General features: G+C 38.3%; 1 protein-coding gene across 14 annotated transcripts in view; it reads right to left on the bottom strand.

The window, feature by feature from the left end:
* RPS6KC1 (ribosomal protein S6 kinase C1) overlaps window positions 1-25,772 on the bottom strand; it is a 218,062-nt gene that overhangs the window by 176,109 nt on the left and 16,181 nt on the right. For 6 of the 14 annotated variants that reach the window (XM_023203756.1, XM_023203757.1, XM_023203752.2 and 3 more), the window contains 2 exons: window positions 22,194-22,229; window positions 15,744-15,864 (listed from right to left, as the gene is read on the bottom strand). In XM_023203756.1, the coding sequence (XP_023059524.1) occupies window positions 15,744-15,864; window positions 22,194-22,229 (157 nt within the window). Of the gene's footprint in view, window positions 1-13,283; window positions 13,437-15,478; window positions 15,579-15,743; window positions 15,865-19,945; window positions 20,063-22,193; window positions 22,230-22,541; window positions 22,624-25,772 lie in introns of those variants that run through there. The other 8 variants (XM_023203758.1, XM_023203767.1, XM_023203768.1 and 5 more) reach the window with 6 other exon arrangements.

Below are 25,772 nucleotides of genomic sequence, written 5' to 3'. Positions count from 1 at the left end.
GGCGGAGGATTCAGTCAGCCGAGATGGCGTCACTGCACTCCAGCCTGAGTGTCAAAGCGAAACTCCGCCTCGTAAAAAAAAAAAAGTAATTATTAACCAACAATTCCTTCCACACAACCACAGCTGCTGCCTACAAGGTTTATTACAGTTATCAAATATTACAAATGGACTGTACCATTTATTAAAAGAGATAAATTGCTTACTTATTAAGATTAATAAGAAACTTTCATTCTATAATATGGAAGGATGTGAAGAAAAGTTTAAGATAATCCATTAGCAGCTGATAATAACAGCTAAGAACTTCAACCAACTTAAAAGCCACTCTCTTTCACCCAGTGACAAGCTTCTTTTTTAAGAAGCCAGGTATGTATCCTCCAACATTAAAGATAAATGTGCTAAATTCCACAGTATACAAAGTGCGATGCAAAAAGTAAAAATATCCCTCCTACCATTCCTTCAGAGGTGACAGACACTATACAAATGTGTATAGGTATGACTCAAATATGTTTATTTACACATACACAGGATCTTACTAAACATCATCATACGCAACATTTGTTTTGTTTAGCTTAAAAACATATCTTGGACATTGATCCACACAAGTGTCTTGTTTTTTTTTTTGATGGAGTCTCACTCTGTCGCCCAGGCTGGAGTGCAGTGGCACGATTTCGGCTCACTGCAAGCTCTGCCTCCTGGGTTCAAGCCATTCTCCTCAGCCTCCCGAGTAGCTGGGAGTACAGGCGCCAGTCACCACGCCTGGCTAATTTTTCGTATTTTTAGTAGATACAGTGTTTCACCGTGTTACCCAGGATGGTCTCGATCTCCTGACCTCGTGATCCGCCTGCCTCGGCCTCCCAAAGTGCTGGGATTACAGGTATGAGCCACTGCACCCGGCCCATACAGGTTTATTTCAAACAGCCCCAGAATCCTATTACTTGGCTAGATTATGGCACATCCATATAATCACAGATTGAGAAACATTCAATTTTCAGTTTTCTTCTACTGAATATAATGCTGCAATAAACACACTGTGTATGGGTATATATGTGTGCACATGTGTTCTCTATGGGTCATCCACAGACTGCAGGTAGTCCCTGAAGGGCCTTTCAGGCAATCAACAAGGTCAAACCATTTTCATAATAATTCTACAAAAGCAGTTGCATTTTTTTATTGCACTAACATTTGCACTGATGGTCTAAAAGCAATGGTAATAAAACTGCTGACCTCTTAGCATGAAATCAAGGCAACAGCACCAAAGTATACTTACTTGCAATCATTATATTCCTTACTGCCATTCACTCGTATTTAACAAAAAAAAAAAATGTCATGCCAGTTTCACTTCGAATGTCCTTGATAAAGCAGTAAAAATTATTAACTTTATTAAATCTCAACCCTTGAGAACATTTCTTTTTTAAATTCTGTGAAATGAAACAAACTATAACTATTCAGATTTGGATATCTGACAGACATTTTCTCAAACATAAACATGGGGCTAACAATTCAAGGAAAATAACCAACAGTATTATTATCAGTGATAAAATTCAAGCTGTCAAACCACTGTGAGCTTGACAGGTTCCCAATACTTTAAAATTTCTTCCTTAGAAATCTGTGATGATACTAATGATTTTTAACACTGTATAATAAAATGGGTAAGCATTTACAAAATCTGCATAATTCAGGAAACCAATATTTTTCAAATGACCAATACGTGATGTTACAAACTCATGCCCAAGTAAAAGATACATATTCAAATCTAAGACAGACAAATGGATTGTAATGTAACAAAATACAAAAGGTTCATTTATAGGGTTCTGATTCCACAATGCAACTAGCCTTCATGAAATTACCACAAATCGTTTTGGTGTATCAAAGAATACCTTTAATTATCTGAAAATGGTATTAAAACCGTCCTGCCGGGCCGGGCGCAGTGGTTCATGCCTGTAATCCCAGCACTTTGGGAGGCCGAGGTGGGCGGATCACAAGGTCAGGAGATCGAGACCATCCTGGCTAACATGGTGAAAACCCATCTCTACTAAAAATACAAAAAAATTAGCCAGGCATGGTGGTGGGTGCCTGTAGTCCCAGCTACTCGGGAGGCTGAGGCAGGAGAAAGGCATGAACCCAAGATCGCGCCACTGCACTCCAGCCTGGGTGACAGAGCGAGACTCCCTCTCAAAAAAAAAAAATTCCCTTTTTCAACTGCATTATCTGTGTGACCCTGAATTTTACTCATATACTTCAACTAAAACAACGTATCTCAACAGGCTGAATACAGAAACAGATATAAGAATCCATCTATCTCCTTTTAAGCCAGACATTAGAGATTTGTAAAAACGTAAACCAACAGTACTCTTCTTGTTATTTCTTTTTTGCTTTGAAGAATCATGTTTCATAAAAAGGTCCTTTTATGTTAACATGTAGTATAGTTTTTAATTTTATTTAATACATTTTTTTAAAGTTCTAGTATGGTAAATATTAATAGCTATAACCTATATAAACAACAGCCCTTTGAAGTCCTCAATTTTTAAGAATATAAAGAGTAATTCTAAGACCAAAACATCTAATACTCATTGATACATACCTCTCATGTAGACATGAGAATAGATGTGTATAAAAATTAATTAAAAACAGAATAGAAAAGGTTTATTTCAAATTGCCCTCCAAAGAAACTATGTGAATTTATACTCTTCCTGTTGTATATCTATTGCTCCAAACTAGGTATAATCAAACATTTTAATTTTGGCCTTGGGATTGACTTCCGATGGCATCATCACCTATAACTACTCTACCTTTTAAATCTTAACTCGTACTTTTATTTTGCTCAACTTATTTTTCAAGTATTTATATATCAGGCAGAGTCCTACATGCTGAAGACACATTCATAAGACCGAAGCAGTCTCTGGATCACGCAGCTTAGGGTGTTGTCAAGGAATCAAAGAGAAACAGAGAAAATTATAATTAAAGGGCAAAGGAGGGTTCTTACTTTTAGAACACAAGAAAACAATACTGGCTGCAGGTTTAGAAGCATGATTCTTAAAACTCCTCAGACTGATGACTTCTTAAAATTATCTTCACCTTCACATTTAGAGTGCCACAAGTGTTAAAAACTTGACAGTGAGGATACCACATCCTGAAACAGTTCTCCTTCTCAACTCTGGATCCAATGCTCACCTCTTCAACCATAAGACTCTAAGTTTCTTAGAGGAGCTCTTTGCATCATGATATCCTCAGTGCCAATGTTAAGAAAGCTTCTTGAATTAAATGTGCCCATAAAATTTCTAGATAATTAATAACTGGACTGAAATTAGTCAAAGATTATTAATAGCTACATGATCCAGAGACTGCTTTGGTCTTATGAATGTATCTTCAGCATGTAGGACCGTGCCTGATATATAAATACTTGAAAAGTAAGTTGAGCAAAATAAAAGTATGAGGTAATAGATTTTTGGCATGTAAACATGCTTGCCAGGCACCTTAACAGCAAAATGGGGCCAGGCGCAGTGGCTCACGCCTGTAATCCCAGCACTTTGGGAGGCTGAGGCAGGTGGATCGCCTGAGGTCAGGAGTTCAAGATCAGCCTGGCCAACATGGTGAAACCTCGTCTCTACTAAAAATACAAAAATTAGCCGGGCGTGGTGGCATGTGCCTGTAATCCCAGCTACTTGGGAGGCTGAGGCAGGAGAACCGCTTGAACCTGGGAGGCGGAGGTTGCAGTGAGCCAAGAGTGCGCCATTGCACTCCAGCCTGGGTGACAAGGGCGAAGCTCCATCTCAAAAAAAACAACAACAAAAAAAAAAAAACAGCAAAATGGCGGTCAAAAGCGGTAGTAGCTGCAATGGCAAAGAGCACACACATCTTTAAATGGAAAAGGTATCAAGAAAAAAAAGTAAGGAACCATTGATATTGGATAGTAACTAAAAGAGAAAACAGAAATGTGAAGCACCATGGAATATAAGATTAAAAGACATAAGCAGGCAGTCACATGCTAACAGCCTACAACAGTAAGAGTTCACAAACTCCCTAATGCTTGGTAGGGGAACAGAATGGATTGAAGACCCCATCAGAACTAATGGTTCTACTGCTATTGACCTGTTGCCCACATCCCTCAATTGCTTTCACATAAGAAAATATAAATGCTTTTCTTTTTATTATGTGCCCAAGTTACCGCTACTACATATATCTCAAGATATTAAAAACTCATAAATTGTTACTATTAAATATTTGTTAAAATTAAAGAATTGTAGCAATAAGCTTTTGATGATCACTTCATTCTGGCACATATGCCACTGATATTGCTAAACTATGTAAGATTCTCTGTATCTTGTCCCCAAATCTCAAGGAGGTGTGAAACGTAAAACATTCTGAGGAAGCAAGTGTCAAGTTCCGTTAATATTGTAATCTTGCAATCAGCCTGGAGAACCCCCTGTTCCGTGTAGACTACCAGCCAATGGAAACAGGTCATTCAGAATCACTTCAGATCATTCAGAACTCTTCCTAAATCAGAGTATCAATATAGGGTTCAATCAAGAGACAGAAACCACACAGTAATTTGAACAGGGAAAAGTTTAATATTAAAAAATGAGGCCAGGCGCAGTGGCTCACGCCTCTAATACCAGCACAGCACTTTGGGAGGCTGAGGTGGATGGATCACCTTGTGCTCAGGAGTTCGAGACCAGCCTAAGCAACATGGCGAAACTCCGTCTCTACTAAAAATACAAAAATTAGTTGGGCATGGTAGCCTATAACCCAGCTACTTGGGAAATTGAAGTCAGAGAATCGCTTGAACCCAGAGGTGGAGGTTGCAGTGAGCCATGATCACACCACCACACTCCAGCCTGGGCGACAGAGCAAGACTCCATCTCAAAAAAAAAAAAAAGTATTAGTCATGAGAGTGGAGTAACAATAAAGGTAAAGAGAACTCTGAAGAATATCCTAGGGTGATGGAGAATACCCAAAGAAGGACCAACTTAGAAAGGGGAACTCTTCTCCAAGGCTGGGATTCGGATCTCTGTAGAGAAGGTGTGGCTGCAGCCACTGGATGGAAAAAAAGTTTGCTAGGTTCCCTGGGCCAACCTTGAACCACAGTTGCCAGAAAAGCAGGAAAGACTCCTCTAGAATTCAAGCATGCCAAGGCTGGCAGGTGAGCACACAGTCATGGTGTGAGGAACGAACTCACCAGCAAGATAATGCAAGTCCTGGGGTACCTAGTATCTGCAGTGGGAAGACCAAAGGAAACAACTTTCTGCGGTTAAAGCAGGCCAAGGCTAGCAGACAGGCATGTAGAAGGAGAGGGGGTTATTAGAAGCCCACTCTCCAGAAGGGCAACCAGGTCTAGAGTTCAAAATGTGTTGCCAAGGAGGGGGAACAGGGGACACAGGAAACAACTCTGCAGGGTGCTAGCAGGCCAAAGGTGAGGGGCAGATACACAGACAAATTCCAGGTACACAGAAGGAGTCAGAGAGTTAGTAACTCAGTCTCCAATAGGCCTGTGGCACCTTGGTGTCCTTAGCTAGGTGATCACCAAATGGGCTGAGCCTGCAAGCTTACCAAGAGATTGCGTAGCCAAGGCAGAATGGCTCTGGCAACAATGCAAAAAGAGCAAGAAAAAAAAATCCACAGGACTCTGGAAGAAGGAAGACAAGCCCCCTATACTAAAACAAAAAATGAATATACATTGCATAGTAGTCTGAAAAATGGTCCCCCAAAGCCAATCCCTGGAACCTTAGCAATGGAGTGCCCTCCGTTGCTAAGCTTAACAGTGCATTCACCATAAAGAAAAAATACTGAAAGAATCCTATCATTAACCAAGCAGGAAATGAAGAGATTTGAAGCTAAGAAGCAATAAAGGGATAACTGGCACAGCCTCTTAAAACAAAGAATTATCACTGTAGGAGCCCCAGGAATTCCAGACTGATCTTGAAAGGCAACAATTTCCCCAATGTTGATGAGAAATACAGCTGGTATTAGCTATCAGAACATACTCTGTAAAGCCACTGCCCAAAAATCAATGTGATATAGAAATAGGTATTTATATAAGAATAGACAAATAAATGCCAAAAAAGGAAAATCTTTAATTAGTGAAAACTCATATGAAGTATATACATAACAAATAGTTCAACTTCTTTGAGAAAAAGGTGAATTATCTAACAAGTGATCTTATAAGTTCATCTGTAAAAAAACAAAAGTGAAACATCATCTGACATCCTGTTCAAATATAAGTTCCTCAATAATTACTTTTTAAACTTTTTTTAAAATTATTACTATAATAATCATTGAAAAACATGTAGACATTAGGAGACATTTCTAGTCAAGACCAGAAACCCAAAAGCAGGGGGTGGGAGGAGAGTACAAAGAGAACTAAATATATAATTGAACATATAAAATGTTGTTTCACTAAAGGTATTATAAACAATTCTAAAATATATGTATGTCTATATAATACACGTACACATATACATATATATACATGAGGTTTGAAAATTATTAGAGGTATGTATAAATGTGTGCATTATACCTATGCATACAGATAAATGTATTACATTTCCTAACTCTGGCTGTTGAAAAAAAGCTTATAAGCAAGTGGCAAGCAGCATACCTACTGCCCAGATAGTGATCTCAGTAGCAGCTAGGGTCTGGATAGAAAATGAAATCCACACAGCAATTTGAACAGGGAGTCTTATAAAGAAGTATTAACTATTTACAAAGTATTAACTACTAAGAGGAAATAAAAGACAACTCTTAGGAATGCCTAGGTTGAGGAGGAGAACCAAAGGAAATACCTGAAAGAGGTGCCTCCTTCCCAAAGCTAGAATTCAGATCTCATTGGAGGCAATGTGGCTGTAACCCACTGGTTGCCCCTGACATAGTTGTTCTAATATAATACTAGGAGGGTCAAACTTCATGGGCAAGGAAAACTACAGGCCGAGAATGGCAAGCAGGAAACTCTGCTGTGGTGCCAGCAGATCCAGGTTGGAAGGCAAGGAGCCACAGCCAGTAACTGACAACAAAATTTCCTAGGGGATGAGTACCACCAGGCATCCCACACATGCCACTGGCAACACAGAGGAAATAGGACCAGAAGCACACCAAAACCCTACTTCCTACAGTGTCCATCCAACACCTTCTACTGACTAAGCTCATCCATACCAGCTGGAAAAAGAGGTCTAACAAGGCAATGAAGGATGGATTTGGAGCTAAAATACAATAAACTGAGAAGCAGCATAGTCTTTAACACCATTATCCACAAAAAGCAACCAGGGTTCCTTGAAGAAATGGCAGATTTCAGGGCAGGAGCAGAATAAATTCAAGACGAGCACTGAACATCTTGTTATGCCTAAAAATAGTAAGTGCTGAAATAAAAAAAAAGAAAACAGGATGAGAGGAAGTTACAAGGACACAGAATCCAGCTTAAAAGGGCTCCTACTGATCAAAGCTGGGACAATTTGTGCATCAAAATAATTAAATGTATTAATGAATTCTAAACTACTAGAAAAAAAAAGATAAGTGAGTCCAGATCAATCAAGGATAGATGGACAGATTCATGGATACAATATATAGATATACAGATACAGATACACAGCTGTATAGATACAAAGAGAAACGTAGATGCATAAACACAGACACAGATAAAGGGAGAAGGAAGGGTAATAGCAAAGGTGGTGGAGTACAGGAATTGGAAAATCATTATTCTGTAACTATCATATAAACATTGGGTTAGGCAAGAATCATCAATGGATGCTTCCAGGGGATAATTTTGTAGAAGAGCAAGATGTTTGCATGACCTTACAAATGTCTCCCCAAAGGTTACTTATTAGCTTCAAGAAAGAAAAAAAGATGAATATACATTGTATAGTAGTCTGAAAAATGGTCCCCCAAAGCCAGTCCCTGGAACCTGTAAATACTACCTTTTTTGGAAAAAGAACAAGATGGGGACATTATCCTGCATTATCTGGATAGGCACTAAATGTCTCACAATGTCCTTATAAGAAAATCAGAGGGAGATTTCACAAAGAGGGAAATATGAAGATGGAGCAGAGTGAGGTTTGAAGCTGAGGGCCCTGAAGATTAAAGTAATGCTGCCACAAGCCAAGGAATGTAGGCAGCTACCAAATGCTGAAAGAGGCAAGGAATAGTGTCTCTCCTCTGAAAAGAGGATATCCCCTGCCAACACCTTGATTTCAGCCCAGTGGTACCGATTTGAGACTTCTGGGCTTCATAACTGTGAGAAAATAAATATCCATTGTTTTATGCCACCAAGTGTATGGTAATCTGTTATGGCAGCCCCAGGAAACTAACATAGTGGAAAAGCTGGACAATACCTTGACCAAGTGACATAAATTCATATCACTAATGAGGGGCAGACAGACATTACGTGCCTTCAGATGGGATACTGAGGACACCTATGTAGTATCCAGCCAGGAAGAATTCATAACCTAGAACAAAACATGAGAAAACATCAGAGAACCTAAAATGAGGATCACTCTCATTAAAAGCGGGGAAAAGGATATGAATAGAGAGGGAGAAGGTATTCTTCAAAAATGCCAACATAGGCCGGGCGCAGTGGCTCACGTCTCTAATCCCAGCACTTTGGGAGGCCGAGGTGGGTGGATCACGAGGTCAGGAGATTGAGACCATCCTGGCTAACACAGTGAAACTCCACCTCTACTAAAAATATAAAACATTAGCCGGGCCCGGTGGCGGGCACCTGTAGTTCCAGCTACTCAGGAAGCTGAAGCAGGACAATGGCTTGAACCCGGGAGGCAGAGCTTGCAGTAAGCCGAGATAGCGCCACTGCAGTCCTGCCTGGACGAAAGAGCGAGACTTCCATCTCAAAAAAGAAAAAAAATGCCAATATAATAAAAAACAAAAAACAGCTATATTAACATTCCAGATTAGAGACTAAAGACAGCAACTAAGTAAAATACCAATCCTAGAATGGATCCTATACCAGAGAGAAGAAAAATGACATTAAAAGGTCAACTAACAAAATTGGAATACAGATGGTAAATTATAAAAATGTATTGTATCAATATTAAATTTACTCAAATTGATAACTGAACTTCATCGACGTAACAGAATATTCCTTTTCTTAGTGAAGAACTGAAGTGCTTAGGAGTAAAGGGACATGAAATTTGGAATATAATTTGGAATAACTTACTAAAAAATTATGGCCAGGTGTGGTGGCTCACACGTGTAATCCCAGCACTTAGGGAGGCTAAAGTGGGAGGATCACTTGAGCCCTGGAGGTCGAGGTGCAGTGAGCCATGACTCTGACACTGCACTCCAGCCTGGACCACAAAGTGAGACCCTGTCTCAAAAAAAGAAAAGTTAAAAATTTAAAACTTAAAATAATGTAAGATTATGTGCATATATTTTATATGTGTGTGCTGGGGAAGAGAGAGAGGAGATAGAGGAAGAGAGGGAAAGGGAGAAAGGGAAGGAGAAAGAGAGAGACACCAGCAAATGATAAAGTAAATGGGATAAAAGCTTAACAATAAGTGAATCTGGCTGAAAAGTATACAGCGGTTCTTGTACTATTCTTCTTCTTACAACTTTCTGTAAGTTTGAAACATCCCTCATCTCCACAGGCTGCCTGAGTGTTCTCACCATACAGCAACCAGTTTCCCCAAAACATGTAATGACACTTGGAGGCGAGGTGGGAGCATGAGCACCCAAGATGGAAGCTACAGTCTTTTTTTATAACCTAATCCTGGAAGTGACATACCATCCCTTCTGCATATGCTACTAGTCATACAGACTAGTCCTGGTTCAATGTGGGAGGGGACTTCACAAGAACATAAATATCAGGAGACAGAGACCACTGGGGGCCATCTTGGAAGCTGGCCAACACAGACCACTCTTTGGCCCTCAAAGATTCACACTCCTCCAACATACACGATCTCCTCACCCTCCTCCCAAGGTCCCCAAGTCTCATCCCATTATGGCAGCAATTCAAAGTCCAGGATCTCATCATGTAAGTCAGATCCATGTGTGATTGAGGTTCTTCAGGTGTCATTCCCTAAGAGGAGCCCCTTAAGTACAATCTTCCTAACCTGTGAAACTATAGACAAGTTACCTCCCCTCTACCCACTCAATATACAACAGTGGGATAGGCATGGAATAACTGCTATAGACATTCCTGTACAAAAAGGGGGGTACATGCAAGCCCCAAAGAAATCAATGGGTCCATAGTAATTCTGAAATCCAGCAGGGCAAATGTTAGAAGTTTCTGATTGAGGCTCACAGGCGGGGAATAAATTCTCCAAGGCTATGGCTCTGCCCTCTGAGCTATTGGTTCCACCCTCTGAGTCATACCTCCTTTTCGATGAAAAAGAGCAAGGTGTGTGGCTTCATGGTCGTTTTTAGCCTTCCTGCCAGTAAAATTTGGGGGAGACAAAAGTCTCTTTTCACTTTGTATTGCTTTTGTGCTTGTCAGTCCAAGCTAACAATGTTTCTGCATATATACTTTTAACTTTTTTTGGGGGGTCACCTATGACTCTTATTGGGGTTTACTCAATTAGACAAAAGTGATAGCCACAAATCTCAAGTTAAACCCTTCTGTAGCTTTGGCTTCTACTGAGCTGGCTGAGGCTTACACTTCCACGAAGCCCTATTTGAGAGGATCTGTAAGGCACAACCTTAATCTCTACTGAAAGCATTTTGTCTGACTGAGTCTTTCTGAGGTCTTAAGAAACATTTTAGTTCACACTGGGTTTCATCTTTAGGCCACATTTGCTCAGAAGTCATTTCTTAATTTTAGTACTCTCTGCTATCCAGAAAGACAGCATTTTCAAAACAAGTCCCAGGTCCTTTTTGTTTAACAATCCTTCCTTTAGTTTCTCTCTCTCCTTTCACATTTTACTATGAGCAGCAAGAAGCACCACACTGTAAATACTCTGGGCGGAAATCTCCAGCTAGCTTACCCAGTTCATCTGGTACATTTTCAACTTTCCACATAACTATAGGCAACAACGTTGCTAAACTTTCTGCAACTACATAAGAGGGATCTTCCCTCCAGTTTCCAGTAACACTTACCTAACTTCCTTGGGAATCCTCACTTGCAGTCTTACCAAATACCATGAGGCTCCAATGAATCACTTCTTTTTTTTTTTTGAGACAGAATCTTTCTCTGTCGCCCAAGCTAGAGTGCAGTGATGCAATCTCGGCTCACTGTAAACTCCACCTCGCAGGTTCACGCCATTCTCGTGCCTCAGCCTCCCGAGTAGCTGGGACTACAGGCACCGGCCACCACACCCGGCTAATTTTATTTATTTTATTTTTTTTCGTATTTTTAGTTGAGACGGGGTTTCACGATGTTAGCTAGGATGGTTTCGATCTCCTGACCTCATGATCCGCCCGCCTCGGCCCCCCAAAGTGCTGGGATTACAGGCATGAGCCACTGTGCCAGGCCCAATTAATCACTTATTTAAGGTACTTCAGGCACTTATCAACACTTTCCTCAAAGCCCACAGCTCATTTCAAAACCACTCTCCACATTTTCAGTTTTGTTACAAAGTCTATTAAGTAGTTATTGTTGTGTAACAAATTATCCCAAAACATGGTAGCCTACAACAAACATTTACTATCTCAATCAGTCTCTGAGGGTCAGGAATTCAAAAGTGGCTTGGCTGGGTGGCTCTAACTCAGGCGTCTCATGAGATTGCTGTTAAGTGTCAGTCAACGCTGCAGTTAATCTCGAAGTTCAACTGGGACTGGAGAATCTGCTCCTAAGTTCATTCACATGGCTGTGGCAGGTTTCATGCTTACTAGTTTTTGGCTGGAAGCCCCTGTTCCTCACCATGTGGGCCTCTTCATATGCCACCACAATGTTCTTACCATAGGAAAAGCTGGTATCCCTCAGAGCAAGTTATGAGAAAGAGAAAGGGAAAAAAAAAAAAAAAAAAACCTTAAGAGATATGCCACAGTCTTTTATAAACAAATCTCAGGAATGAGATATATCATCACTTTTGCTATTGGTCACACAGACCAACCCTGGTACAATCTGGGAAGGTGCTATGGTTTAGATATGGTGTGTTTGACCCCACCAAGTCTCACGTTGAAATCTGATCCCCAATGTTCAAGGTGAGGCCTGGTGTGAGATGTTTGGATCACGGGAATGGATGTCTCCTGACTGGCTTGCTGGTTCTCACTCTTAGTTCCCATGAACTAAACCTGTTGGAAAAAGCCTGGCACCTCCTCCTCTCTCTCGTTTCCTTCTCTCACCATGTGGTGGCCTCTCATTCCCCTTCTGCCATGAGTGGAAGCAATCTGAGGCCCTTCTTAGATGCAGATGGAGGCCTCATGCATCTTTTACCTCCTGTAAAACCATGAGCCAAATAAACCTCTTTTCTTTGTAAGTTACCCAGCCCCAGGTATTCCTTTGTAGCAACACTACACAGACTAAGACAGAAGGGAAGACACAAAGGTGTGAATACCAGGAGACGAGAATCATAGGAGGCCATCTTGGAGGCTGGCTATCACAAAATGCATGGTCCAAATATTTAGCAAACTAAAATGTGGCATGATTTCAACTCCCTAATGTAGTGTAAGGAAAACAGAGACTTCACTTACACATTTTTCTTATGTTGGCACAGTAATTGTAACTATCGAACCTTGCAGAACAAAAGGTAATTGTGGTACACTACCTGACTTTATAATGAACAATATTTGCTCTGTCATAATAACGTTATAAGGCGGGGTGCAGTGGCTCATGCTTATAATTCCAGCACTTAGGAAGACTGAGGCAGGAGGATTGCCTGAGCACGGGTGTTAAAGACCAGCCTGGGCAATATGGTGAAAACCTGTTGCTACAAAAATTACAAAAATTAGACTGGTATGGTGGCACGTGCCTGTAGTCCCAGCCTCTCAGGGGGCTGAGGTGGAAGGATTGCTTTAACTCAGGAGATGGAGGCTATGTGATCACACCACTGCACTCCACCCAGGGTGACACAGTGAGACTCTGTCTCAAAAAATAATAATGTTATAAATGAAGTTTACTAAATTCCAGCTTTGAGAATTATTCTATACATTACAAGCTTAATTATAACCAATAAAAAGAATATAAATATCACCACCTTTGACAAATGTTAAAATATAAGTATAGATTTCAAATGTTAGGTGGTGAAGAGAGCTAAAGAGGTAGGAGGAAGATCAAAAATGTTATTAGAATCATCTTAGACAAATGATATTGTCCACAGTTACAGAATGAGAAATAAAGTCAATAGAAGAACTAAAAACATTATGTAATAATACAGAGAAACAGGGTAAACAAGCTAAATACCCACCAGAGTAGTGAATCAATAGATATGTAAAAGTTGTTAAATCAAGAAAAAATGGGCCAGGCGAGGTGGCTCACGCCTGTAATCCCAGCACTTTGGGAGGCCAAGGAGGCCGGATCACCTGAGGTCAGGAGTTCGAGACCAGCCTGCCCAACATGGCAAAACTCCATCTCTACTAAAAATACAAAAAATGAGCTAGGTGTGGTGGCAGGTGCCTGTAATTCCGGCTACTCGGGAGGCTGAGGCAGGAGAATCGCTTGAACCCGGGAGGCAGAGGTTGCGTGAGCCGAGATCACTCCACTGCACTCCAGTTCGGGCGACAAGAGCAAAATTCCATCTTTAAAAGAAAAGAAAAGAAAAAAGAAAAAATGGTATAGGCTTATTACAGATACAGAAATAAGTACTTGAAAAACAAAAAATAGGAATAAAATTCAGTTATGTCTAGAAGTAAAACCGGGTGGAGGGAAGGAGCAGGAAACTTGTTTTTATTGTATATTCTTCAATACTACCTTTGTTTTGTGTTTTGTTTTTATTTTACTTAGCCACATGCCTCTTTAAAAGTTATCTGCCAGGCGCAGTGGATCACACCTTTAATCCCAGCACTTTGGGAGGCTGAGGTAGGCAGATCGCTTAAGCCCAGGAGTTCAAGACCAGCCTGGGAAACGTGATGAAACTCCATTTCTACAAAAATAGAAAAATTAGCCAGGCATGGTGATGTGCGCCTGTAGTCCCAGCTACCTGGGAAGCCAAGGTAGGAGAATCCCCTGAGCCCAGGAAGTCAAGGCTACAGTGAGCAAGATCACACCACTGTACTCCAGCCTGGGTGACAGAGTGATACTCTGTCTCAAAAAATAATAATGATAATAATAATTTAAAAGTTTTTCCAATGTATAAAGGACAATGATGTTACAATTATTTAAAACAACGAGGCAATATGCATCAAAAGTCTCAAATATATGCAGACCCCTTGAATGAGTAATTCTCCTCCCAGGAATTCACCCTACTGTATACCAGCACAGTAATGTATGAATAGGAATATTAACTGTGATGTTATTTATAACAGCAAATGGCCAAAAGTAATATACCAGTAGAAGATTGGTTAATAAATCAATTCAAAAACTGGAATACTATGTACGTATTAAAATTAGTAATATAGATCTTTTTATTGACATGAAAAGACAATCATAATATACTGTCATATAAAAAATAAAGAAAAAATATATATACTGTTATATAAAACCAGGTTACAAAATCATACATAGCAAGATTCCATTTTTGAGGTTTCTATACGTAGATGGGTAAATAGGCATACACATATTCATAAGCACAAAAATACACCACACACACGCACTCACAGTCTACAATAATATGCCAAAATATTATACTATCTAGGAGATGGTATTATTGTTGAATTTCTTTCTATTTAAGTTTTAAGTATTTTTCTGCAACATCTGAGTTATTTGCATATACTACTTTCATAACCTGAAAAAAAACTGTCTAGTTTGAAAAATAAATGTGCATATACATTGACTCTGCAATTCCATATGCAGAAACTGGTTGCAAAAAGTAACAGGATAAAATGTTCTGGCTCATGCCTGTAATCTCAGCACTTTGGGAGGCCAAGGCAGGCGGACCAGTTAAGGTGAGAAGGTCAGTTTCACCATGGCTGGCCAACATGGTGAAACCTCATCTCTACTAAAAATACAAAAATGAGCCGGGCGTGGTGGCAGGTGCCTGTAATCCCAACTACTTGGGAGGCTGAGGCAGGAGAATCACTTGAACCCAGGAGGTTGAGGTTGCAGTGAGCCAAGATCGCATCACTGCACTCCAGCCTAGGTGACAGAACAAGACTCCATTTCAAAATAAAAAAATTCTGTCCCTATAAGAACATTTACGTTAGAGTTATAGAAAAAAAAACACATGAATATTCTATATTCCCAGTCAAAATCCAGACAGGGGACAGAAACTACACCAATTATTTTGACACACAAAATTTAATATAAAAAACTGTTACCTAGGTACTTGAAAACTGATGAGGCAAAAAAAAAAGAATACTAAGGTATCAAAAAGAAGTTGCAAGAAGCAAAGACTAGAAAACCATACCATTCATACTATAAGCAAGGTGTCAGGGAAACGTATAAAACGAGACAATTTTAAAAAAAGAAAGAATTTTAAAACTAATAAGAATAATTGAATATCACCTTTTCTTATGTTCCTACAGGGTTTTTTATTTGGTTGGTTGGAACTGAAGTTGTTTTGTTTCACAGATGGGAAGAGTAAATATATTCTGGGTACACAAAACTATAACAAGAAGAAGAAAAGACAATTTCAAGTGCTTGCTGAACCATATGAATTATCTCAATAAGCAAAGGGGCTTCTGACTTCATAGTGTAGTTATGTTAGAGTTCAGTATATATACAAAATGAATTATCACTTTTTAAAATTACAATTTCAATAATCACTTACCAAACACTATTCCTTTAGCAAATGGAGGAAACAATTCTGAATGTCGGAATAAGTTTTTGTGAATTTGCCATAGTTCTTTGTGTAGTTTCTTAAAATCACTGTATCTCTTCCATACAATTATCTAAAGAGAGAAAAAAAGTAAACATGTATCTCATAACCATTTAGGCTCAGATATCTGAACAACAAATAATCTTTTCATTAAAGTATTCAAAATTGTCATGCAAAGGCAAACACATGTCCTAACCAATATGATTAACTGACTGAAATTAACTAATAGTATTTGCTTTAAAAATATAAGGCAGATTCCTGCTGACCAGGGGCACAAAAAAAATAAAGTAAAAATATATTACATGTAAAGTGGCAATTCTTCCTCAAACTATTCTGTTTTGGTTTCAAATTTGCATTTTAAACAAGTATGGTTTTATTCACACTGGAAAAATATTCAACCCAATATGGAGAAGATGTATTCTATATAAAATGTCACTTCATCTGCTCAAAAACCAATTACAATTGGCCTACAAATGAGTTAGATGTCAAAACATGTATTCTTTCTCAAAATAATACATTTATAAAGATAAAACAATTAATTTAGGCAATTTTTAAACACAAGTACATACTCAGTATTTGCCTAAAAGGATAAACTGAGTAACACCGAAGAAATAGCTATGCAGTAAGCAATTAACGTGGACTTTCATGTCATAAATCTTAATTTACACTAGTAATAAGGTGTCTGCAGGCAAGCTGAATCCTGACCAGAACATCATTAAAATTAGTATATTTAAAAAAACAAAACAAAACTATCACCTAGATTAGACAACATGTAAAAGTGTGTTTTCCTTCATTAGTCTGAATTATTATTTAACCTTATCAGATTATATTTAAAAAAATCAAAAAACCTTGTAAAGAAAAAGGATTTGAAACATGGCCTTGATATCACAGATTCAGCCCCTCGATCTCTAGAAAATAGGATAAAATTGAGTTTTAAATCCCATTACTTCAGATACTGGGGTCTTTACTTCTGAAAAGCTTAACCATCTCAGTTCTAACAAACTTTTCTAACAAGTTTTTCATGTACAATAGAGTATAATGCTAATGAGCAAATAACAGGTCAAGCAGGTAATCAGGTGTGATTTAAGAGATTCTTGCCAAAAAACCTACTCTCTGCATGTATAAAATTCTTCAGCAAACTTTTTCATGCTGCCAAGAATTCTACCTTAATGTTTATTGTTTTTAATACAGTTATAATCCTAGGAGGCTAGGCAGACTATAATATGAATTCATTTTTTAAAATCTGCTTCCTCCTGATGCTTCCCTTGTATTCATTTACTCAACAACAAAAAGAGTCACCAAAACAAATATTTCTATGGCCCTACTTTCCACTAAGCATCATATTGTCACAAAGTATGAAGACAAGGGAAATACAGGCCCTGCCTTCAAACAGTTCACAGCCTAGTTAGGAAGAATAAGCCAACACACCATAAAACAACAACATCATAAGATGGCTTGAAAAATGCTGAGAGGGGAAGCTCAAGAGTGCTGCAGATGTAGTACCTAAATCAGACTTGTACGTCTGAGAAGCCTTCACAAAAAGTACTACCTTAGAGACTCCTGAAGGGAAGTGGTCAGTAGACTGATAAAAATTTTTTAAAAAGGGGAGGGAACTGGGGGTGAAGCTTCTAAAAGGAGAGTGAGATGTCAAGTACATATTACTAAATGAAGGCAATTAATTTAGGCAATTTTTAAACAAAAGTATATACTCAGTATTTGCCTAAAATGATAAATAAACTGAAGAACACTGAAGAATAAAGAGCTGTGTAGCAAGTTTTGCTACAGAATGGTGGTGCCATGCCCTGAAGTGAACAGCAAGGAAGCAGCAGCAGTTCCGAGGCAAGAAAGAGGTTCAATTTTCAACACATTTAACTTAGGAGTTCGTGAGAGAGCTGCTTGGAGCTATTCAATGAGATAGACAGGTTTAGGGTTGAAGAGCAAGAACTGAGCAGGACCTATTAACCCGTAGATTAAAAGATCAGTAGCAGACAAGCAGTAATCACTCAGGAAAGGTTTCTCAGCATGTGCAATGAGATGTGAGGATTCTAACAATGAAATTATGGGAACAAAAAGTTGTTATTTTTGTATTTTTAAAATATATCAAAATACAATCGTACTACATTGCCAAGGAGTTAAAGGAGAAATGGTTGATGGGCTTATGTAAGCAGTACCTTATATAAAGTAAATGTCATTATAAATCGGACATTACATAAGGTTAAGGTCATTATGACCTGGACATGAAAGTTATTCAAAAGACTGTAGCTCATGGAAATAATTAGATTTGCAGATAAATATTTTATTCTAGTTAAGGTCTTTTTTAAATACTGCAAGAGAAACGTAAGGGGCAAAATTCAACAATTTAATCATGATAATTATTAAAATACCATGGTATATGAACCAGTAGATAGTCTGTCAGAGCAAGAATTAGAACCCCCAAATGAGAATCTGTGTTTCCTCACCATGCCCTAATTTATTCACTCTCATATTTCTTCTCAACCCTATGGCTGCAGAACCAAAATACCTAACAGCATCGCAAAATGTCACATCCACTGCCTCCTTTTCTTCTTACTCCTTCTGAGTTTTGAAGTTTCCAGAAATCTTCAAAATACAAAAGTGAACAAAGGTATACTTCCACTACAACAGCAAGTACTGATGTTCATATCTGGACCATACAAAGTCCTCAAAGACACATATAGAAATTATTTTCCCTAATTAATGTTCAGTACTTTCCCATTGGGAAAAATAGGTCTATAACACCTATTGCTTTACTGAACCAAGTCTCCACAAATTCCTTATTTATTAAAATCACTCTGAAGAAAATGTCTCAATGAAATATTAATTCAGTGATAACCATATAAAAAATACAAATAAAAGCTTAATTTTCATTAAAAACATTCCCTTAAATATTTTTTACATAAATGTTTCCTTTTCAGATAATTACACTTAATAACACCATAAACCTTTTAGATTCCTGTATTTTACAGAACCACCAATTGAATTAACTTTGTCCTTTTCACTCTCGCATAGTATTAATATTTAAAATTTGCTGGATTATCTCTTCCTACAATCAAGAGCACTACCATACTATTTGCTTACGAATTTTCTTTTCCCTCTTTTCAAGAGCCTTTCCTTTCCCTTGATATATTTCATTGATATATGAGTGTGTACTTATTTTCTAAAATGATTTTTTCTCACACTTGTAATCACAGCATTTTGGGAGGCCGAGATCACCTGAGGTCAGCAGTTTGAGACCAGCCTGGCCAACATGGTAAAACCCCATCTCTACTAAAAATACAAAAATCAGCCAGGCATGGTGGCAGGTGCCTGTAGTCCCAGCTATTTAGGAGGCTGAGGCAGGAGAATCACTTGAGCCTGGGAGGCAGAGGATGAAGTGAGCCGAGATCATGCCACTGCACTCCAGCCTGGGTGACAGAGCGAGACTCCATCTCAAGAAATAAATAAATAAAAATAATAAATAAATAATAAAACTATTTTTTTAAAAAAGGATTTAAAAGTTAGAGATTTCCGACATAATACATAGAAAGTCCTATTTCAGTTCTTTTCCTTCCCCAAATTTCACCAGTGAAATACCCTACCTGTAGAAAGAAACAGGTATAGGTTAATTTGTTTTAAAAAGGGTGAGGGGGAGCAAAACCATCTCTTCTTCACTTTTCTGCTGTCTATTCATGTTCTACACAATCTACTGAATGAGAGGTCACAGATTGTTTAGCATTCTTAGGAAGACAACACTGATACGTGGTGGCATGTGCCAAGGTATAGATAAAAGAAAAACAACAAAATTTCTCCCATTTTATAAGGCTAGCATATTACTAGCCCTACATTTGGTTGAACTATCAGTACATCTAGTCCCCACTAGCCCTTGTGAAGCCTTACTATAGTCTAAAGCAGTAATACATGAATAAGTTAATGGAGAGGGAAAGTGAAAGGAAGTGAAAAACAAACTCCACGGGGTGAATTCCTCTCCCAAATGAGAATTCCAATGTTTAAATACACTAAATGGGAAACTAAAAAAAGTGCTGTTATAATTTCAAGATTATCCTATATTTTCAGAAGCCAACTAAATAGAAGACTTTTAAAAATTTATACCACTTCTAACAAAGAACCATGCAATTGTCTAACTAAAAGACACTTACAAGAGTTTTCTGATGAAAGGTTCACCAACAGTTGTTATTATAAAAGAGTTTTCCCGAAAAAAGGACTAAGAAAATGGCAGAGAGTATGTTCATGGATAGGTTGGCTCAGGATTCTCCCTGGAAAACGGGAACATCAAGCTACAAACTACAGCACAGCAATCAGACAATGCATTCAAAGGAAATACACCCATTTTCAATTTTAAGAGTTGTAAACTAGAAATCTAAAGAATAGTTCACACTCATCAATTGATACAAGACAGAAAAGTACTTTAATCAACAGTGCAAATTACTTTCACTGATACATATATATATATATATATTTCTTTCAAAATAACAATATTACAATATTCTTCCTGTTTCCTGATGAAGGAATTGTCTTAAAACCCATCAGGAAAATTCAGGAAAATCATATTAAATCTTTTCTTTTTATTTATTTATTTTTTTTTTTTTTTGAGACAGAGTCTCGCTCTGTCGCTCAGGCTGAAGTACAGAGATGTGATCTCAGCTCACTGCAACCTTTGCCTCCCAGGTTCAAGCAATTCTCCTGCCTCAGCCTCCCAAGTAGCTAGGATTACAGGCACCTACCACCATGCCCAGCTGAATTTTTGTATAAAAATATGTCTGTTTTAAATCATAGGACAAAAACAACTATGAAAGCAGACATAGCCAGAAATGATAATGTATAAAATTTAAATATTATTGGCCAGGCGCGGTGGCTCACGCCTGTAACCCCAGCACTTTGGGAGGCCAAGGTGGGTGGATCACGAGGTCAGGAGATGAAGACCATCCTGGCTAACATACTGTAAACCCTGTCTCTACTAAAAATACAAAAAATTAGCCGGGCGTGATGGTGGGCGCCTGTAGTCCCAGCTACTTGGGAGGCTGATGCAGGAGAATGGTGTGAACCCAGGAGGTGAATGAAGCTTGCAGTGATCGTGCCACTGCACTCCAGCCTGGGTGACACAGTGAGACTCCGTCTCAAAAAAAAAAAAAAAAAACATTAAATATTATCTAAACCTGGAGCCATACACTCATACCAACCAGTACCAAACAGTCACCTTAAATGTATGAATCAAGCCAGGTATTTTCGGTAGAGTAGTGAGACCTGTGGCTAAACAGAAAGAACCTACCACCCAAAGACATTCATATTTAATTGTGGGGAAAAAAAACACTGTTGCAGAATCAGCACTGTAAACTTAAAGTATCTGTTTTAAACACATTAGGGAAGGGGGAAAAATTCCTATATATTTCCTTCTAGTCTTAGTGAAAATGAGCAGGGACTAAAATGAAAGTAAATCAAGAAACATTCAATGCAGCAAGCTCCTCAGTAAGGATTCCTAAAGATGTACAACAAGCGCAAAGTAAACAGAGAATTCCACAATTTTAAGCAAAACATAACATGTTGGTATCACTATAGAAAGAAGGAAAAAATGCACGGAAGAATCTGCAAAAGAACTTACTAACTTAAAAAGTTTTAAAAAAAGAAACATCTATGCCTAAAGCAGTTTTCCAAGATGTCAACATGTCAATTCAACATAAAAGTGAAAGTAGTTGGAGACCCATAATTTACTGTTAGAATCTTTAAAATAAGTATTAGTTACCAAATACTTTTTATTACACAGGCATTATGATCTTGAAATGGGTAAACAGGGACCCGTGAGTGATACCGACATCTTGTAAACACCAGTTACCAGAACAATTATCACTTAGTAAACAGCACCATAATTCATTAAATTCTTATTTACATAACTTAACACCTACTAAAACTTAACACTTTTAGTAGGTCTCAAATAGGACACTTCAGCTACTGTTTTGTGAACTGAAGACAATCTTCACGCAAACATATAAAGTCTGATGTACAGGCCGGGCACAGTGGCTCACATTTGTAATCCCAGCACTTTGGGAGGCCAAGCGGGTAGATCACCTGAGGTCAGGAGTTCGAGAACAACCTGGCCAACATGGTGAAACCCCGTCTCTACTAAAAATACAAAAATAGCTGGGCGTGGTGGCAGATGCCTGTAATCCCAGCTACTCAGGAGGCTGAGGCAGGAGAATTGCTTGAACCTGGGAAGTGGAGGTTGCAGTGAGCCGAGATCGTGCCACTGCACTCCAGCCTGAGCAACAAGAGCGAAACTCCATCTCAGAAAAAAAGAGATTGATGTATAAATGATTCAGGCGATTTCCTCAAAAAAGCATTTAATTAAATTTTTATCAAATACATAAAATAAAATCTGCATATAAATGTTACCTCCTGGACATCCTCTGGATTTCTTCGAGAAACAACCTAAAACAAAACATACATAGAAATCTCTAATCATTATCAAAATTTAAGATTTCATATTTGTATAATCAACCTGCAATAGTATTTGTATGAAAAATTCAATTTACTTTAAAAAAAAAAAAAAAAACTATATCATTTATCCAAAACTCAGCTATATAATAACTTCACTATCTGAAATATATACTGTGAAATCAAGCTTAACCTAAAGTTACCTCCCTTAGGCTACATATTTTAAGTTTGGCCTAAAAGTTTCTCTGTACATAATGAACAGAGAAACAGATATGTAAATAGATGTGTAAAAAGACAGTAACCTACTCTGATGCCAATCACCAAGTTTTGGCCGAAGGGGGCCAACTGTTCGAACAGTGTTCAAATAAAGCAAATGCTTAGTTGGAACCAATGCAGCTGTTTCAGTTTCGGTTTCTGTACATCACTTTCCTTTTACTGTCCATAAATTTTCCACCACGTGGCTGTGCTGGCATCTCTCTGGACCTACACTGACTGAGGAGACTGACCAATTTGTGAATCATTCTTTGCTCAATTAAACTCTTTAAATTTAATTTGGCTAAAAATGTTATTTTAACAATACTAAAAATTAAGCAAAAAAGCAGCTAAAAGTAAGTCCACATGCTAAAGTTCATATATTCACTATATTCTTAAGAAAAAGTATCCGGCCTTTACTCTTAATTAACATAATTCTAACAAGCTTGTTTATATCTCCCCTTCCCAGCAAGCCTACATACAAATTAGAAGCATAAAAAGCAGCTGCACTTGGGCAAAGTGTACAAGGAATCTCTCTACATTATTTCTTACAACTGTATATGAATCTACAATTAGCACAATAAAAATTTCACTTAAAAAAAAGCAGCTACAATGCTCAGACGCACCATGTGAGAAGTATGAGAAGTAATTACTGGCTGCCTAATGATGAAGAAAACAAAAGTAATATAAATTATTTACAAATATTCAGGGACAAATAATCCTTCTATCAATACTCCCTAAGCAAAGAGGAAAACAGGAGATTCTTTCAGACTTCTCTGATTACAAAGGCCAAAAAGTCTAACACCAGGTAAAAAGATTTTTTTCACAAAACTTTTGAAAAGGCTAGGTGTTTAAATCATCAAACAGCATCCTAAATTAGGAAAATCTCAGATTATATAATACAGTACCATCCATGTAAGTGTCAAATTAACAGTTTTGAAGCTACAATGGTGTATCTTGCAAAAATAAACAAAAAGATAAATCGGGCTGTTCTGCCTATGGAGTAGCCATTCTTTATTCCCTTACTTTCTTAATAAACTTGCTTTCACTTTAAAAAAAATTTTTTTTTAAAGATAAATCAAACATGCATTAAAATGGTTGCCTATGAGTGTGAGGAAGAAAAGGGTCTTTGATAGCCAATGACAATACACCATGAACTAGGGATTAGAATCCATTCAGCACCACCCTTAAAGTCCAAAACAAGAACAAAAAATGGAGGATTTACCCTCAGACAAACCTTGGTTCAAATTACAGTTCCTCCACTTACAGGTTTGATCTCATCTATGAAATGGAGATAATACCAACTGCCTGACCTGGCTGTTGTGAACAACAAATGAGAACATAGCAAGAACTCTATAATGTAAAAGTCCCTCTGTCCCCTACCAGACAGGTTAACCATTGTAAACGGTCCCACCTAAGAATTCCGGAGAACAAGTATCTTGCACTCTATTCTCCAACTTTCAGAATATATAAAGTTGGTGAAATCTTGTAGCAATTTTCATTAATTTATACAAAAGTGCTATGCAATAGAACTTTCTGTGATAATGGAAAAAAATGTTCTCTATTTGCAGTGTTCAACACCGCCACCACTAGCCACATGTGTGTGGCTACTGAGCCCATGAAATATGGCTACTTTGAGAAACTACATTAATTTTATTTCATTTAAATTAATTCAAAAAAAACTTTTTTTTAAAGAGACAGGGTCTTACTCTCTCACCCAGGCTACAGTGCCATGGCAGGATCACAGCTCACTGCAGCCTCAAACTCCTGGACTCAACTGATCCTCCCCCCTCAGCCTCTTGTGTAGCTGGAACTACAGGCACACAACACCACAGTCGGCATACACACACACACACACACACACACTTTTTTTTTTTTGGTAGAGATGGGGGTCTCCCTATGTTGCCCAGGCTGGTCTCAAATTCCTGGGCTCAAGCAATCCTCCCACCTCAGCCTCCCACAGTGCTAGGATTATAGGTGTGAGCCACTGCAGGCCTTAATTTAAATTTAAATCAAAATAGCTACATGTGGTTAATGGCTATCAAATTAGACAACACAGATTTAGTATTAGAGACTACAACAGGTAACTAACAACTATACATTATTCAAATATTTGATTTTAACTATTACTTTCAAATACCAGCCTGTCCCCTCACACACACCTTTCCAAAAGTATAGTATTTCACATAGTATGACTAATTTTGCTTCTTATAAGCATTTCTTTCTTTCTTTTTTTTTTTGAGACAGAGTCTCGCTCTGTCGCCCAAGCTGGAGTGCAGTGGTGCGATCTCAGCTCACTGCAACCTCCGCCTCCCGTGTTAAAGCGATTCTCCTGCCTCAGCCTCCCAAGTAACTAGGACTACAGGTATGTGCCACCATGCCCAGCTAATTTTTGTATTTTTAGTAGAGATGGGGTTTCACCATGTTGGCCAGGATGGTCTCGATCTCTTGTCCTCATGATCCACCTGCTTCAGCCTCCCAAAGTGCTGGGATTATAGGCGTGAGCCACTGTGCCCCGCTGTTTCTTACATTTTTATGAAATGTATTGAGAAGAAAAGTCATGGATAACCAATCCACTAATAATCCACCCACCAAAAACAACACATGATCATTCACAGCAAGATCTATTCAAATGTACTTAAAATTTCACAATTTATGTTTTTCTCAATTTAATACATTTCCTGAATTTATAAATATATTAAGGTATCTTAACTATTTTAAATAATCTTCCTTAATAGAAGCAAATGATATTTTTGAGACGGAAGAACTTATTTCTTAGTTTGGCATACATATTAGAGGTATCACATTTTGGGTGTTCTTCAGATGAGCCTGTCCTGGAAATCAAATACATGTGTACTGCACAAACAAAAACACCTTAGCCATCCCCTAACAACAGCCATAATATTAAAACCATCTTATCAGAAATAACAAATTTGATTATTATTTCTCAGCTGTACTCTTAGTGGTTTACATACATCTATGTGCTGGATTACATCGGTGAGCAAGTCTCTTTCTTCCTGGAGTTCACAATCTAGTGGTACACAGCGGTGGGGTGGGAGGGAAGTGCAGAGCGGAGGAGAGTGTATTTCCCAAATGTATTTCCATACCTCAGATAACAGTAGTGTGCTAAGCAACAGATTGGGAAACACTTCATCCTAGATCCTTCCCATGACACTGAATCCTCACTGTGCAGAGCAAAGCGGCATCCCAAAAGCAGTCAACCAGTCATGGTTTAGTGATGTAAGACTTTTAATAATCTTCTTGATAATAAAAGTGAAACTGACC

This window comes from Piliocolobus tephrosceles, chromosome 1, assembly GCF_002776525.5.
Source record: "Piliocolobus tephrosceles isolate RC106 chromosome 1, ASM277652v3, whole genome shotgun sequence".
NCBI lineage: Eukaryota > Metazoa > Chordata > Mammalia > Primates > Cercopithecidae > Piliocolobus > Piliocolobus tephrosceles.
This window is presented reverse-complemented; position numbering and strand designations above follow the sequence as displayed.